At 42.2% G+C, this 12,151-nt stretch overlaps 1 protein-coding gene and 1 pseudogene across 1 annotated transcript; both read right to left on the reverse strand.

Moving 5' to 3' along the window:
* Window positions 1–808: 808 nt before the first annotated feature.
* npbwr2b (neuropeptides B/W receptor 2b) lies at window positions 809–3,727 on the reverse strand. The gene is made up of 2 exons (XM_026332894.1): window positions 3,712–3,727; window positions 809–3,151 (listed from the first exon to the last, which is right to left on the reverse strand). Exon 2 carries the CDS (start codon window positions 2,233–2,235, stop codon window positions 1,219–1,221), a length of 1,017 nt encoding a protein of 338 aa, XP_026188679.1. The 5' UTR covers window positions 2,236–3,151; window positions 3,712–3,727; the 3' UTR covers window positions 809–1,218.
* A 4,365-nt stretch (window positions 3,728–8,092) lies between these two features.
* Window positions 8,093–10,251, reverse strand: LOC113146131 (uncharacterized; annotated as a pseudogene).
* Window positions 10,252–12,151: the final 1,900 nt, after the last annotated feature.

Here is a 12,151-nt window from a genome sequence, read left to right on the forward strand (position 1 = left end):
ATGGCGATAGAAGATTTGCACAACATGAGTGTGAATGTTATTGGATTACAGATATTTGTAAAAACCTTTACAACTTAGCATGATGTTTAAATCTGGTACCAAAATATGCAATTCACAAGTATTGATTAACTTAAAGGAAAAAATGTAAATGTACATGTACATATCACAGAAAAAATATGCTGTGTCTGCTCACTCTGTAAATGGTTCTGGCTGCATTTTAAGGTAACACCACCTTGTTGACAACAGGGGGTGACAAAAGTCAAGTCACAGAACAAAAGAAGTCCTTGTGATGAGAAACACAGTTTACATAGCCCATGCCTGTCTTGTATTAGGCCTGTAGAACTGTTATCTGGGCTGGAAAGGTTCCTTTTTGGTCTTACGTAGTACATATACATTCTGGAGAAGAAATGTGAACCAGAACTTCAATCCTCACTCTCCAACCAGTACCATCATTTTAAAGACTCTATGCATTAATCTCATCTTTCTTCCCCATGGTTCCTGTGAAATTGTTTTTTCAAAACACAGCATATTTTAAAGGCGGATTAAGTGCTTGCATACATGATTGTACATTTTTTCATCCCATCCAATCACCTAAAAAAGTACTTTATCCCATCCAGTTTTTGTAACAGATGACAATCATGTTATGACCTAAGGTCTGTATTCTCCCGAAATACATCCTGTTACCCTCCAGACTGACTGTTCCCATCACATTCACTTGATTGCAAATCAGTACTTATCCAGTAAAACACACATAACAGTCTGGCTGTAAAAGAAAATATCACCGTCAGTCACAATAAGATGTTTCAGATTCATTTATACTGTATTCTTTCCATAGGATGTGACAAAAGTGATGCCCTAATAGCTTTTTATCTAAACAAAGATGGACTCATAAACATTCAGATGTTTCTCCTCTCTTATTCTTTACTGTATAGACTTTTGTAGACAGCACTTGGGTTTGCTACTTTAAATGTGTTGCATGTAGTTTCCAGGTGTCATCTTAAGTTGACAAATGTGTTTACTTTTATGTACAAACTGGAAATTTGCAGCTTTAACAAACTAAACATCAAATGTTCATCACATGTAACAACAATTCAGATTTGAAGTAGAAGTAAAACCTGGAGTCAGTCTTGCCTATTACACTCTGTTCCAACTTTGTAAGTCTCTGTAGATCTCTGACAGGTTTTATGTGTTGTACTACAGGTTTTATGTGTTGTACATTTAGGCTGATCTACATTCTAAGATCTTCTTGAAGGCTTTCCTGAAGCTGTCATCTAGGAAGGCATAGAGGAATGGGTTGAGGCAGGAGTTAGCGTAGCTCAGGCTGGTTATGAAGTAGGAGATGCCAATTAGCAGTGGCGTGGTCCTGAGATCCGTCGTGAGAGCAACAATGGTGCTTAGGTGGAATGGTGTCCAGCAGAACAAACAGACAGCCAAGACGATGAACACCATGATGGTGACTTTCTTCTTGGCCTTGTCCAGTGCCTTGGCATTACTGTTGAGTCGCATGTTCCTCAGCTTGTAAAGCATCATGGTATACAAGATACAGATGGTTGAGACCGGAATGGCAAAGCCCAGGATCAGAGTGTAGATTCGGCTCGCTTTGAACCACAAACTTTCAGGGCTGGGAAAGCTGAGCACGCAGCTCTTCCTACCATCATTTGGGTTTATGTAAACACCAGCAAAAATGGTAAAAGGCATAACAATGAGGATAACAAGGATCCAGACACATAATGAGATGATTTTTGCTGCTCTGTAGGTGCGATATGGCATGCGCTTGGACCTCACTGTGGCCAGGACAACCAAGTAGCGGTCAATGCTCATAACTGTTAAGAAATAGATACTGGAAAATATGTTATAGTGATCTATGCTAAGGATGACTTTGCACAAAACCTCACCAAAAGGCCAGTAGTGCAACAAATGTTCAGCTATGTTGATTGGCAACACCAAAGTGAACAAATCATCTGCAATGGCCAGGTTCAAGATGAACATATTAGTTACTGTTTTCATCTTGGGGGCTTTGAGGATCACATAGATGACAGCTGTGTTGCCTGTCAGTCCCACTGCACATATCACAGAGTAGATCACTGGTAAAATAATGTAAAGGTCAGCATAGAAGTAAAACTCAGAGGGAGGAGTGCAGTTCAGGTCAGTGTGGTTTCCTGATGTGAGAGAATAGAAGTCCACAGAGTCATTGCAGACCGACGGTGCACTGCTGGGGATGGATGTGTTCTCCATGTTTAAAAAAAAATTTGATCAAAATTGGCAAACTAGATGTCTGTGGGCATTCTGAAGCAAAAATTCACCTATTCTAAAGAAATTATTTGTTAGTACCTTAGAGGAACATCAGTGTAAAGAGTTATAAAGAATTCGGTAAACCATGAAAGTTAAAGTAGAATTCACATTCTTTACATCCACAAAGAAAACCTCAGCTTTGGCAGACAATAAACCAAATTATGTATTTAGAGGAATAGTTCCTAATTTGAGGTCCAGGGACTCTCAGATGGACCACTAGATGACAGGAGGTCCACTAGTTGTAAACAGTAATGTAATGTGTAAATTGTCGTTTCATTAGGATAAAAAAGGTAAGGTATATAAGGTATATGCAAACAGTTCCAGTGTTTCAACATGCAACTCTAATCCACTAAATGTACAGAACAGTTATAAAACGATGTAAGGAAATTCATAATAATGAACCTGTCAGAATAATTTTCACGAGAAAATCTCACCATTGGAGAGTATGTCCACAGTAAACTGCGCATCTGCTCATTGTCACTGATGATAGAAATGCTTCCGACAAGCAGTTTATGCGCACCAAATGATCCTTCCAATGCATTTTTTTTCACGGTCTATTTTGCAGTGCTTTAAAAAACATTTGACATCTATTACCACTCGGGTTAGTTTTCTTTGCTTTGCCTTTCCTCTGTCTGCTAATGTTGCATTTGTTCTCACTTAAAATATGCCGCCTGTCCCCCTGTGATCCGCTCGTTTTCCAGTGCCAAAGACTTTAAAATTAGCTTTTACTGGCTGAACGTGTCCGAGATAATGGTTATGAGGTTATCTGTGGTTTTGGTAGCGGTGTTTCCTGCCCGTGCTTCCTGTGAGCTCTGGAGACGGTGTCAGGTCTTTACCCATGAGTGGCACATCGTGAAATCTGGAAAACAGACATGTGGGCATCAATTAGCTGCAATGCAGACATTTAACATCTTCTAAGACGGGATGCACGAACCGAGAGCGACAGAAATCTCATGTGTTAACGTCAACAGAAAAAAGTACAAAGGTCCATGTTACATGTTTCATTTCTACATATTTTTTTATATGTCTCATCAGAACACGTATCGTAAGCTATACACGTCAGAAAGCAAACTTTATCATATTTAAATAACATGATCTAGCCATGCATAACGTGCATCCAAAGTACATTGACTCGGCTTTATTTCCTAAGTCATGTACAATATCATATAGGGTCTACAATAACCAGCTATGTAAGGCAAGTTAAAAACAAACATGTTAAAATAAATTGTCACATTTTATACAACAGAATTCTCATTCTCATTCTCATTCTCATTCAACATTAAAAACGAGCCTGTCTTGTAACTATATTCATATATGATTTACTGTGAAAGGTAAGAAGACTTACTGCAGAACCAATCGATTACAAATTAATAGTAGTTCAAGAAAGTATTTCAAATATATTTTCTGCTCCGGTCTTACCTCTGTGGGAAACGCGCTGCGCTCTAATCTTTGACCCCCTCTTCCCCCCTTCTCTCTCTCTCTCTCTACCTCACTCTCTCTCTCCGCACTCCTGTAAGGCAATAGGCTACCACCGACTGACGTCATTCCCGAGAGCCAAATGTCAATCATGTGGGAGGCTCCTGCTGGCTGGTTGGATATATGTTTTTTCAAAGGACGTCAAATCAAAGTGAATTTTTACCCTGTTCCTGCTGCTGTAAGTGCTACTTTTGTACGTTTATGTGGAATCAGAAATCACTTTTCCATCAAACCCCAATTGTCGTTTATGTATTTTATTGTCTTTGCAAAGAGGTCACCATTATGACAGAGTGCTAAAGAAGTCTGTAGGAGAGTGAAAGAGAAACAAAGGTCACAGTGAATTTTATACAGTATAACCAGAGAAGGCCAACAGTCAGGGGTGGGAGAGTTCACACCTGTCAATCAATTCTGTATGCAAACACACTTCTAGTCTTCTACTCTTCCCACACTGAGGCTAGAAGATAGTGTTAGCTGCCTGAAGACATCACTTGGCTTACTTACAAGCTAACGACCTCCTGATTCCTGCATTACCTAAGCCAGTTAACATGATGAGGATGTAATGGAAGGCCTGGATGAAGCGGAACAGAACTTTAATGATGCTCAAATTAATATGTTTAAATTATCAGTAGCTCTATCATGTGATTCTGGAGCTTACCTCAGCGCAGCATTTTAGCTCCTTCAAGCTCATTGCTCCTTCTTCTCAATACCAAACAGCAAAAAGGCAAATTTAACATAGGTTATTTAATAAGACGTATTTCATCTTTTTGTAAAAATTAGAAGAATACTCCACTTGAAGAATACTTAAATCAGAAGAGCCACATTACACAAAAAAGGGGACTCAAGTGCAGAACATCAGCAAGGAAACACAGTGAGCAATTTGATGTAACTTTAATGCAGCTACTGCAGAACATGTACAGACGTGAGCAGGGCAGAGAAGTAATCAATATCCTTTATAGTCCAGAGAAAACCAGTGGACAGTCATAAGGTTGGCAGGAACAAAACTTAACTTCCTTTACTGAGAAAGCAGCAAGGCAATGGTCATGAGGAAAACTGAATGTTACAACAGTAGGCTAGAGCATGGCATGAAAGATGCAAATATTGAATAACATGAAGCTAAACATGGACTACCTCTGTCTAAAGAGTGTAAGCATCACACCAAAAAACTAAATCTGGCAAGTGGTTGATTGTGAGCAAGGAAGATAAATGCTGGGATGCAGAGGAGCAGACAAGCAGCAGGTTGGAAGGACAGGCATCAACAGTGGAAAAACACACTTAAAGAAGGCAGGGCAACATCTGAAAGTCAAAAGGCTCAAAAGCTGAAGGAAACAGGAAGTGCAGGAAGTAACATGAGGGCTCTCAAACACCTCACCTCAGTTTGTAATACTGGCTTTGTTTTGGAGATAAGTCTCAGGTCCAAGCCCAAATGGCTATAATGACACCATTGGGGTTATTTTTTGTACCTTTGGAAAGCTCTTTCCCAAGCCACAAAGGTCGAGTAGGGCTCTTATAAACAATAAATAAATAAAAGTAAACAGAGCATCATGCATAAAATAAATAGAGAGCCCCTTTAATTAAAGTGTACTCTAATTCAATGCTACATTTAGAGCATTGCATGCTTGAACATTGAATGGTGTGTTTTAAAGGTTTGTAGTGTGTTTCCTTTCCTACAGCTCAGTAGCGGGCTGATTTGATTTCTTTGCCACTCACATCTTGAATTTCCCTTAATAAAGTTTATCTTATCTCAGTAACATGCCTGCAATACAGCATAGTAGTAATAAAGTGTTAGACTAAGGGAAGTTAATGAAAAGCTGCTAGTTTGGATTTCTACTGAGGAATTAGATGTTTTTAAATAAATTTTAATCTCAGCAACTGAGTTCAATCAACAACCTTTCAAAGCATCAACCCTGATTCCAAAAAACTGGGACACTCATAAAAAATGCAGAAGCTTATAAAGCCATATTTTTTCCCAATAGAACATAGAAAACAAATCAAATGTTTAAACTGAGAAAATGTACTATTTTAATATTAATTTCATTTAGGAATTAATGGCAGCAACCTGTCCCAAAAAAGTTGGGACAGAGGCAACAAAAGGCTGGAAAAGTAAGTAACAAGTTGGCAACAGCTCAGTAACATGATTGGGTATGAAAAGAGCATCTTAGAGAGTCAGAATGATGTTCCTCAACGTAAAATTACAAAGACTTTAAATATATCATCATCTACAGTACATAGTGTCATCAAAAGATTCAGAGAATCGGGGAAAATCTCTGTCCACTAGGGACAAGACTGCAGCACAATAGTGAATGCCTGTGATCAGAGAAAACTGCATTAAAAACAGGAATGATTCTGTGATGGGCATCACTGCATGGGCATTAGTGCAGCTTACACATCTGGAAAGGCACAGTCAGTGCTGAAAGACATATACAGGTTTTAGAGCAGCACAATATAGGTTTATGAGATTTGCAAATCATTGCATTCTGTTTTTATGGAGATTTTACAGTGTCCCAACTTCTTCTGAATTGGGGTGGTAGAAGTAACTGTCCAGAAAGTTTTAGACTTTGTTGCTCTTCATAGTGTGAATTACAGCTTGAGATATTTCTGTCTAGATGAATCTGGGACACCCAGTCACCCAACAGATCTCAAATTGCCTTCCTGACTGCACCATCAGTGTGCTCTTATGACACTTTTGTTTCTAAATCTTGTTTTTCTTCACTGTAATTTCACTCACACTGCTGGACTGCTGACTGCTGGAAAATTATGGAGCTAAATGCTCTGCTCTTCTGATCTTTATCCAATGCCTTTTTCTTCCGAAGTTTTGTCATATCTTGTTCAGTTCCTGTTTTCTTTCAACATATGATGATACCTTGTTAAAGTGCTCTTCATTGCACTGACTACTTTTCTTGTGCTTGTTTTTCTTTTGTTTTGAAAGGGCCTGCATCTAAGATAATCCGAATGTTGCAACTATCATTTTTTAAGCCTTTCAGTCAGTTGCTGTTTTAATTTAGCACATTTATTGATTTGATTGGCAACCTATCAAGTGTGCCCATCTCTCACCTAGTGTCAGCTGGAATGGCTCCCAGATGTTGGTAAATTGCGTAGAATTGTGTCTGAACTCACCCTATCACCAGACAAAGGGACAGTGTCATGTTTTTCAAAAAGCAGGGCTCAAGAATGCAAACACTGATTAGACAAGCTTTATTTAAAAAAATAATGTACTTAAAACTCAAAATGGTCCTTAGAACACAAAAAAAAACACTAAACTAGAACCTGACAAAAATATGCATAACCTGGGTGCACAGGGTGAAAACTACAAAATAGGAAAAGAGGTAAACAGAAATAATCTTAACAGAAGCAAAGCATAACTGGACATGGAAGACTACTCAGGCTTGAACTAGGAAACAACCACAGGAGATACAACACAGGATATAACAGCAACGACTTTAACAGTGAGTGCAGCAACAATAACAAAGGATCCAGCAAGGAACAAGTCATTAAGGCAGGTAAATATACAATGGGAAAGGCAAAGCAGAGGAACACAAATTAAAGCAACACAGAAACTGATGTCAAAATAAAAGTCCATGGCAGATCCTGCCAGAGAGAACAAGATAATTAATCACCAAAGACAGAAGATCTATGTCTGTCTTCACTCTGACAATATGTAGATTAAAATGCACAGTTGAATGGGACTTTGCAACAATGCCACAGAATTCTTAATGTTTGTGATTTTGTGTTTATTACATTTGCATCATATCTGCAACACAATGCAACACATTTTTAACTGGGTTTTTTTTTTAAATAGAGGCTACATATTCTGAACTCCACACATGACTCCTGTAATATTGCTGGACACATCAGACAATCTCAGTTTACCAAAAACAGCTGCCAAAAAGAACTATGTTTGCAAACATAATACATTAAATTCTCACATTTGTAGGAGAATTTTGGCAGGCCTGCACGGTTTTAAATATTTATAAAGCTATGCAGTAACTGATACTGAAGTGCTGCGACGTGAAAAGCACTGGTGAGATTCTTCACTGCTGAGAATCAGCTCAAGATTCTTCACAGTTGACAAGGGAGTGATGTACTGTGTCTAAGTATGATACAAGATTAAGGAAAACATCTGTGGGTAACATTCAGCACAGTAATCTGTAATAACTATTTAACATACACCACACTGTTGAATTCTATGTTCTAATTACATGTGTAATAACAGAAACAGTGCCTTGACAAACCTCACAAGACATGTTCTAATATACACTTATGTGCAACTTAGACACAGCATCAGTGATGTATCCTGGGGTCACTGGGTGTTTCGGGTCTCACAACATCAGACACCCTCGCCCAGGCGACCCAGCTGGGGTTGATCAGGCCCCAGCTTGTGTCTAAGTAGTTTGTGTGGTCCACGGCCCTCCCCGCTTGATCCACAGCCATCTTGACGCCTTTTCTGCCGCATCAGTGATGTTTTTGATGGCTTTTCTGTTGTGCAGTCCCTTCACTCCCAACATCTTGAGTGCCCTGACAAGAGACTGTCCGACAAATTCTCTGCATCCGACCTTGATGGGGTTGCATCGGGTCCTCCATCCACTGCTTTGACATTCACCTGCCAGCACCTCATACTTGGACCTCTTCCTCTCAAAGGCCTCCTCCATCCGGTCTTCCCAGGGAACAGTCAACTCCAGCAGGACCACGTGCCTTGTTGTTTCTGACACCAGGACCATGTCTGGCCTGAGAGAGGTCACTGTGGGCACTGTGATGTGGAATTTGAGCTGCCTCCCTAGGTCAACCTTCAGCTGCCAGACCCGAGCTGTTGCCAGCAGCCCCCCTGCTTGACTCAGGCGGTGCTGCTGAGGCTTCGCGGTAGGCCCAACCACTTCCGCAGGAAACACCTGACCTTCCTCTCGAAGCACTCGACGGTGGTCATTGCCACGTCATAGACCAGCAGTGGCCAGAGGAGTTGTGGCAAAATGCCATGCTGGTAGATCCAGGCTTTAAACTTGCCTGGAAGCCCTGACTTATCCACTGCTGTCTGCCAGGTTCCCAACTCCTCCGTTGTTGCCTGGATTGCTGCAGTGTCCTTCAAGGTGCAGTCATAGATCTTACCCAAGCTCTTCACTGGTTTCTCTCCCACAGATGGAAACTGGATGCCTCCTAGTGAGAAACGAAACGGTCTGTCACCTTCCCCTTCTTCACAACCAGGGACCTGGACTTGGCTGGCTTGAAGTTCATCCGGGCCCAGTTAATGAGATGCTCCAGGCCTTGCAGGATCCATCTACAGCCCGGGACTGATGTTGTAGTCACTGTCAGATCATCCATAAACGCTCTGATAGGGGGCTGCTGCATACCTGATTTGGTGAGTGGGCCTCTACACTCCACCTCTGCTGACTTCACCAGCATATTCATGGCTAAGGCAAACAATATCACAAAAATAGTGCATCCAGTGATAATGCCCTTCTCAAGCCGATGGAAAGTGGATGTTCCTGTTCCGGAAGTGACTCTCAAACTGAAGCAGCTATAATAGTCCAGTATGAGGTCCTTGATCTTGCCTGGAATGTGGTACCGATCAAGCAAGGTTTCCACCAACTTGTGTGGTATGGACCCGTAGGCATTGGTGAGATCCAGCCATAGGACTGCCAGGTCTCCTTTGCCTTCATGTTCCTCCCGGATCAGTTGGGTGATGACCCCTGTATGCTCGATACATTCTGGAACCTTTGGAAATTCCCCCTTCTGCACGGAGGTGTCGATGTAGGTGTTCTTCAGGAGGAACTCCATCATGCGCTGGGCAACGATATTAAAAAATATCTTGCCCTCGACACTGAGGAGTGAGATGATCCTACACTGCTCGATGGTGCTTGAGCTCTCCTCCTTTGGGATCCAGACACCCTCTGCATGTCTCCACTGCTGTGCCACCTTCCCCCTTCTCCAGATGACTCTGAGGACCAACCATAGTCGCTTCAAGAGTCTGGGGCATCTCTTGTAGACAACATATGGCACTCTGCTGGGGCCTGGTGCTGAGCTGGTTCTAGCAGCTTTCACAACCTCCTCCACTTCTTTCAAAGTTGGTTCCTTGGTGTTAAATGCCGAGGTGGGTTCTGGTGGAATTATCAAGGTCCTACATGGCCCAAGATCTTCCTCTCATGCACTGTCACTGTAGGTGACACTGAGGTACTTATTCACTTCATCTACGGTGCAGGCAAGGTGGCCACTTCTTTTCTGCCCAAGGATCTTCTTGGTGAAGCCAAAGGGATTCGAGATGAAAGCCACATGTTTCCTGGCTCTCTCCGAGAGTGGTGAGTTTTTTCCTCAGGATGTACCGGAGCTCTGCCAGCCCGGCCTTCTCCTCCTCCCTTGCCTGCTTAAACTGCTGTCCTAGCACTCTAAGCTCTTGCCAAAGCTGGCTGATCTATTTGGCTCCCCTAGACCTCTGGTTGGCTGTTGTTCCTTTATGCCAAACCTTTCACCATCAATGCTGATAATCATTGCAGACATCGACCGCAACTTCTGGTCTGCATGTCCCCTTGCATTAACTTCAAGGACTTGGTCCAGGTCTTCATCGAACTGGAGCCACTCTCTTTCCTTGTTGGCAGCAGGCCACATGACCACAATGTTCTGATTGCCTGATAGAAGGGTGGAGCTTGTGAATAGCTGCTTCCTGCTTCTGAAGAGTGCAGACGCACTTCTGCTTGCTCCTGCTTCTGCCAGTTTAACTTTGCTTTTATTCCTTTTTACTTCATGCATTCTTATCCAATGATTTTATAATACACTTTTTAACATTATTTTACCCCTTTTTTACCGCATTTGGAATTTTAGTGAGGATTTTATTTTTACTTTTATTTTTGATCAACCTCGAAACGATCACAGCAAACTCCTACAGAAAATCACTATGCTGGAAACTAAAGTGTAAAGGTTAGAGATGTACGTGGAGATAAATGGACTATCTGGGAAAGAGGACACTACTCTACCACTCTACCATAGTAGCAGACAAGAGCATGCTAGTATACAGATAACTAGCACTAACAAGACCGAGCAACAGGAGGGCTGTGTCCGGGTAAATAAAACTACTGGTATCAGTCCTCCTTGGAACGCTCTCAGAGCAAAGCCAAAGATTAAATCAGGACAAGCAACAGGCAGAACTCAGCGCCCAGAAATCTGTGATGCGACAGGCTGGCCAGCGTTCCCATCCTCCTCAACTCCTGTGCAGAGGAAAGCACAGCCATGGATTACAGCTAAAGGGAAAAGGAGCAACAAAACTCCTAAGGAACCAACTGTACAGCTACAAAATAGATTCGCTCCACTACTGCAGGACCCTGGATCTTCATCTGATCACTTGGACAATCCCCCACATCCACAGAGAGGGGTAAGGTCTGAAAACTCAACAGAAGACAGAAAGCTAAGAGGAAAGCTAAGACTCCCTCAGACTCTGATTGTGGGCGACTTGGCCATAAACGATGTGAGACAGATGTGCAGTAACAACACAAAAGTGCTGTATTTCCCAAAAGATATGGTCTCTGACACTACTGACAAAATCCTGAGCATTGTTGCAGAAAACCCAACTGTGAAAAACCTCGTGCTACACACAGGGGCAAATGATATTGTGAAGCAGCGGTCCGAAATCCTCAAAAAGGACTTTAATAATCTGCTAAACCCAGTAAGGTTTTTATCAGTGGACCTCTACCACCTGTCAGAGGAGGAACTGAGAAATTCAGCAGGTTACTAGCACTGAATACATGGCTTTCACCTGCATGTGATGTTCATTCAGTACATTTTATTGACAATTTTAACCATTTCTGGGATCGCAGGCATCTTTTTAAGGGAGACGGATTGTCTCTAAATAAATCAGGAGTAAAAGCTTTCACCTCCAACCTATTTTTCTTCCTGCGCCACAACCCTCCCTCTGCCAAGGACAGGATACGATGGGAATCTGCCAAGGACAAGATACGGGAATCTAAACAAAATGAAGAAACATCAAAACATCCAAAGCCAACACTCCCCCCCGAATGCTCTAACATGGAGAGATGTCAGAGCAAAGATAAGGAGGCCACACCCCCTCCACTAGCAGACACTGCCTGTGAGGATTCACTTCCCACAACCCCGCAAACCCTACCTAGTTCACCATCTTCCCGGGGCATCCCATTCCCCATCACGAAGAACCTCACCAACCTGATGAAGCACATCACTACTGGGCCCAAACTGACCTCCTCCCCCAGTGTCATTTTCACCCCCAGAAGCCCCTCAAAGTGGCACGCCCCACCAATTCCTCAGCAAGCTCTGCTGCAATCATCACAATTGCAGCATCCACCAACCCCTCCTCCACGCCGTCACCAAAATCATTCTTTGTCTCCACAGCCTGATAACAGCACAGTAAGCTCTAACTGATATGTGCTCGGTC

Source organism: Mastacembelus armatus, chromosome 7 (genome assembly GCF_900324485.2).
Source record: "Mastacembelus armatus chromosome 7, fMasArm1.2, whole genome shotgun sequence".
In the NCBI taxonomy this organism is placed as follows: Eukaryota; Metazoa; Chordata; class Actinopteri; order Synbranchiformes; family Mastacembelidae; genus Mastacembelus; species Mastacembelus armatus.

What these genes read in the sequence shown, in the direction of transcription:
- npbwr2b (XM_026332894.1), bottom strand. Translation starts at nt 2,235, where the DNA reads ATGGAGAACACATCCATCCCCAGCAGTGCACCGTCGGTCTGCAATGAC.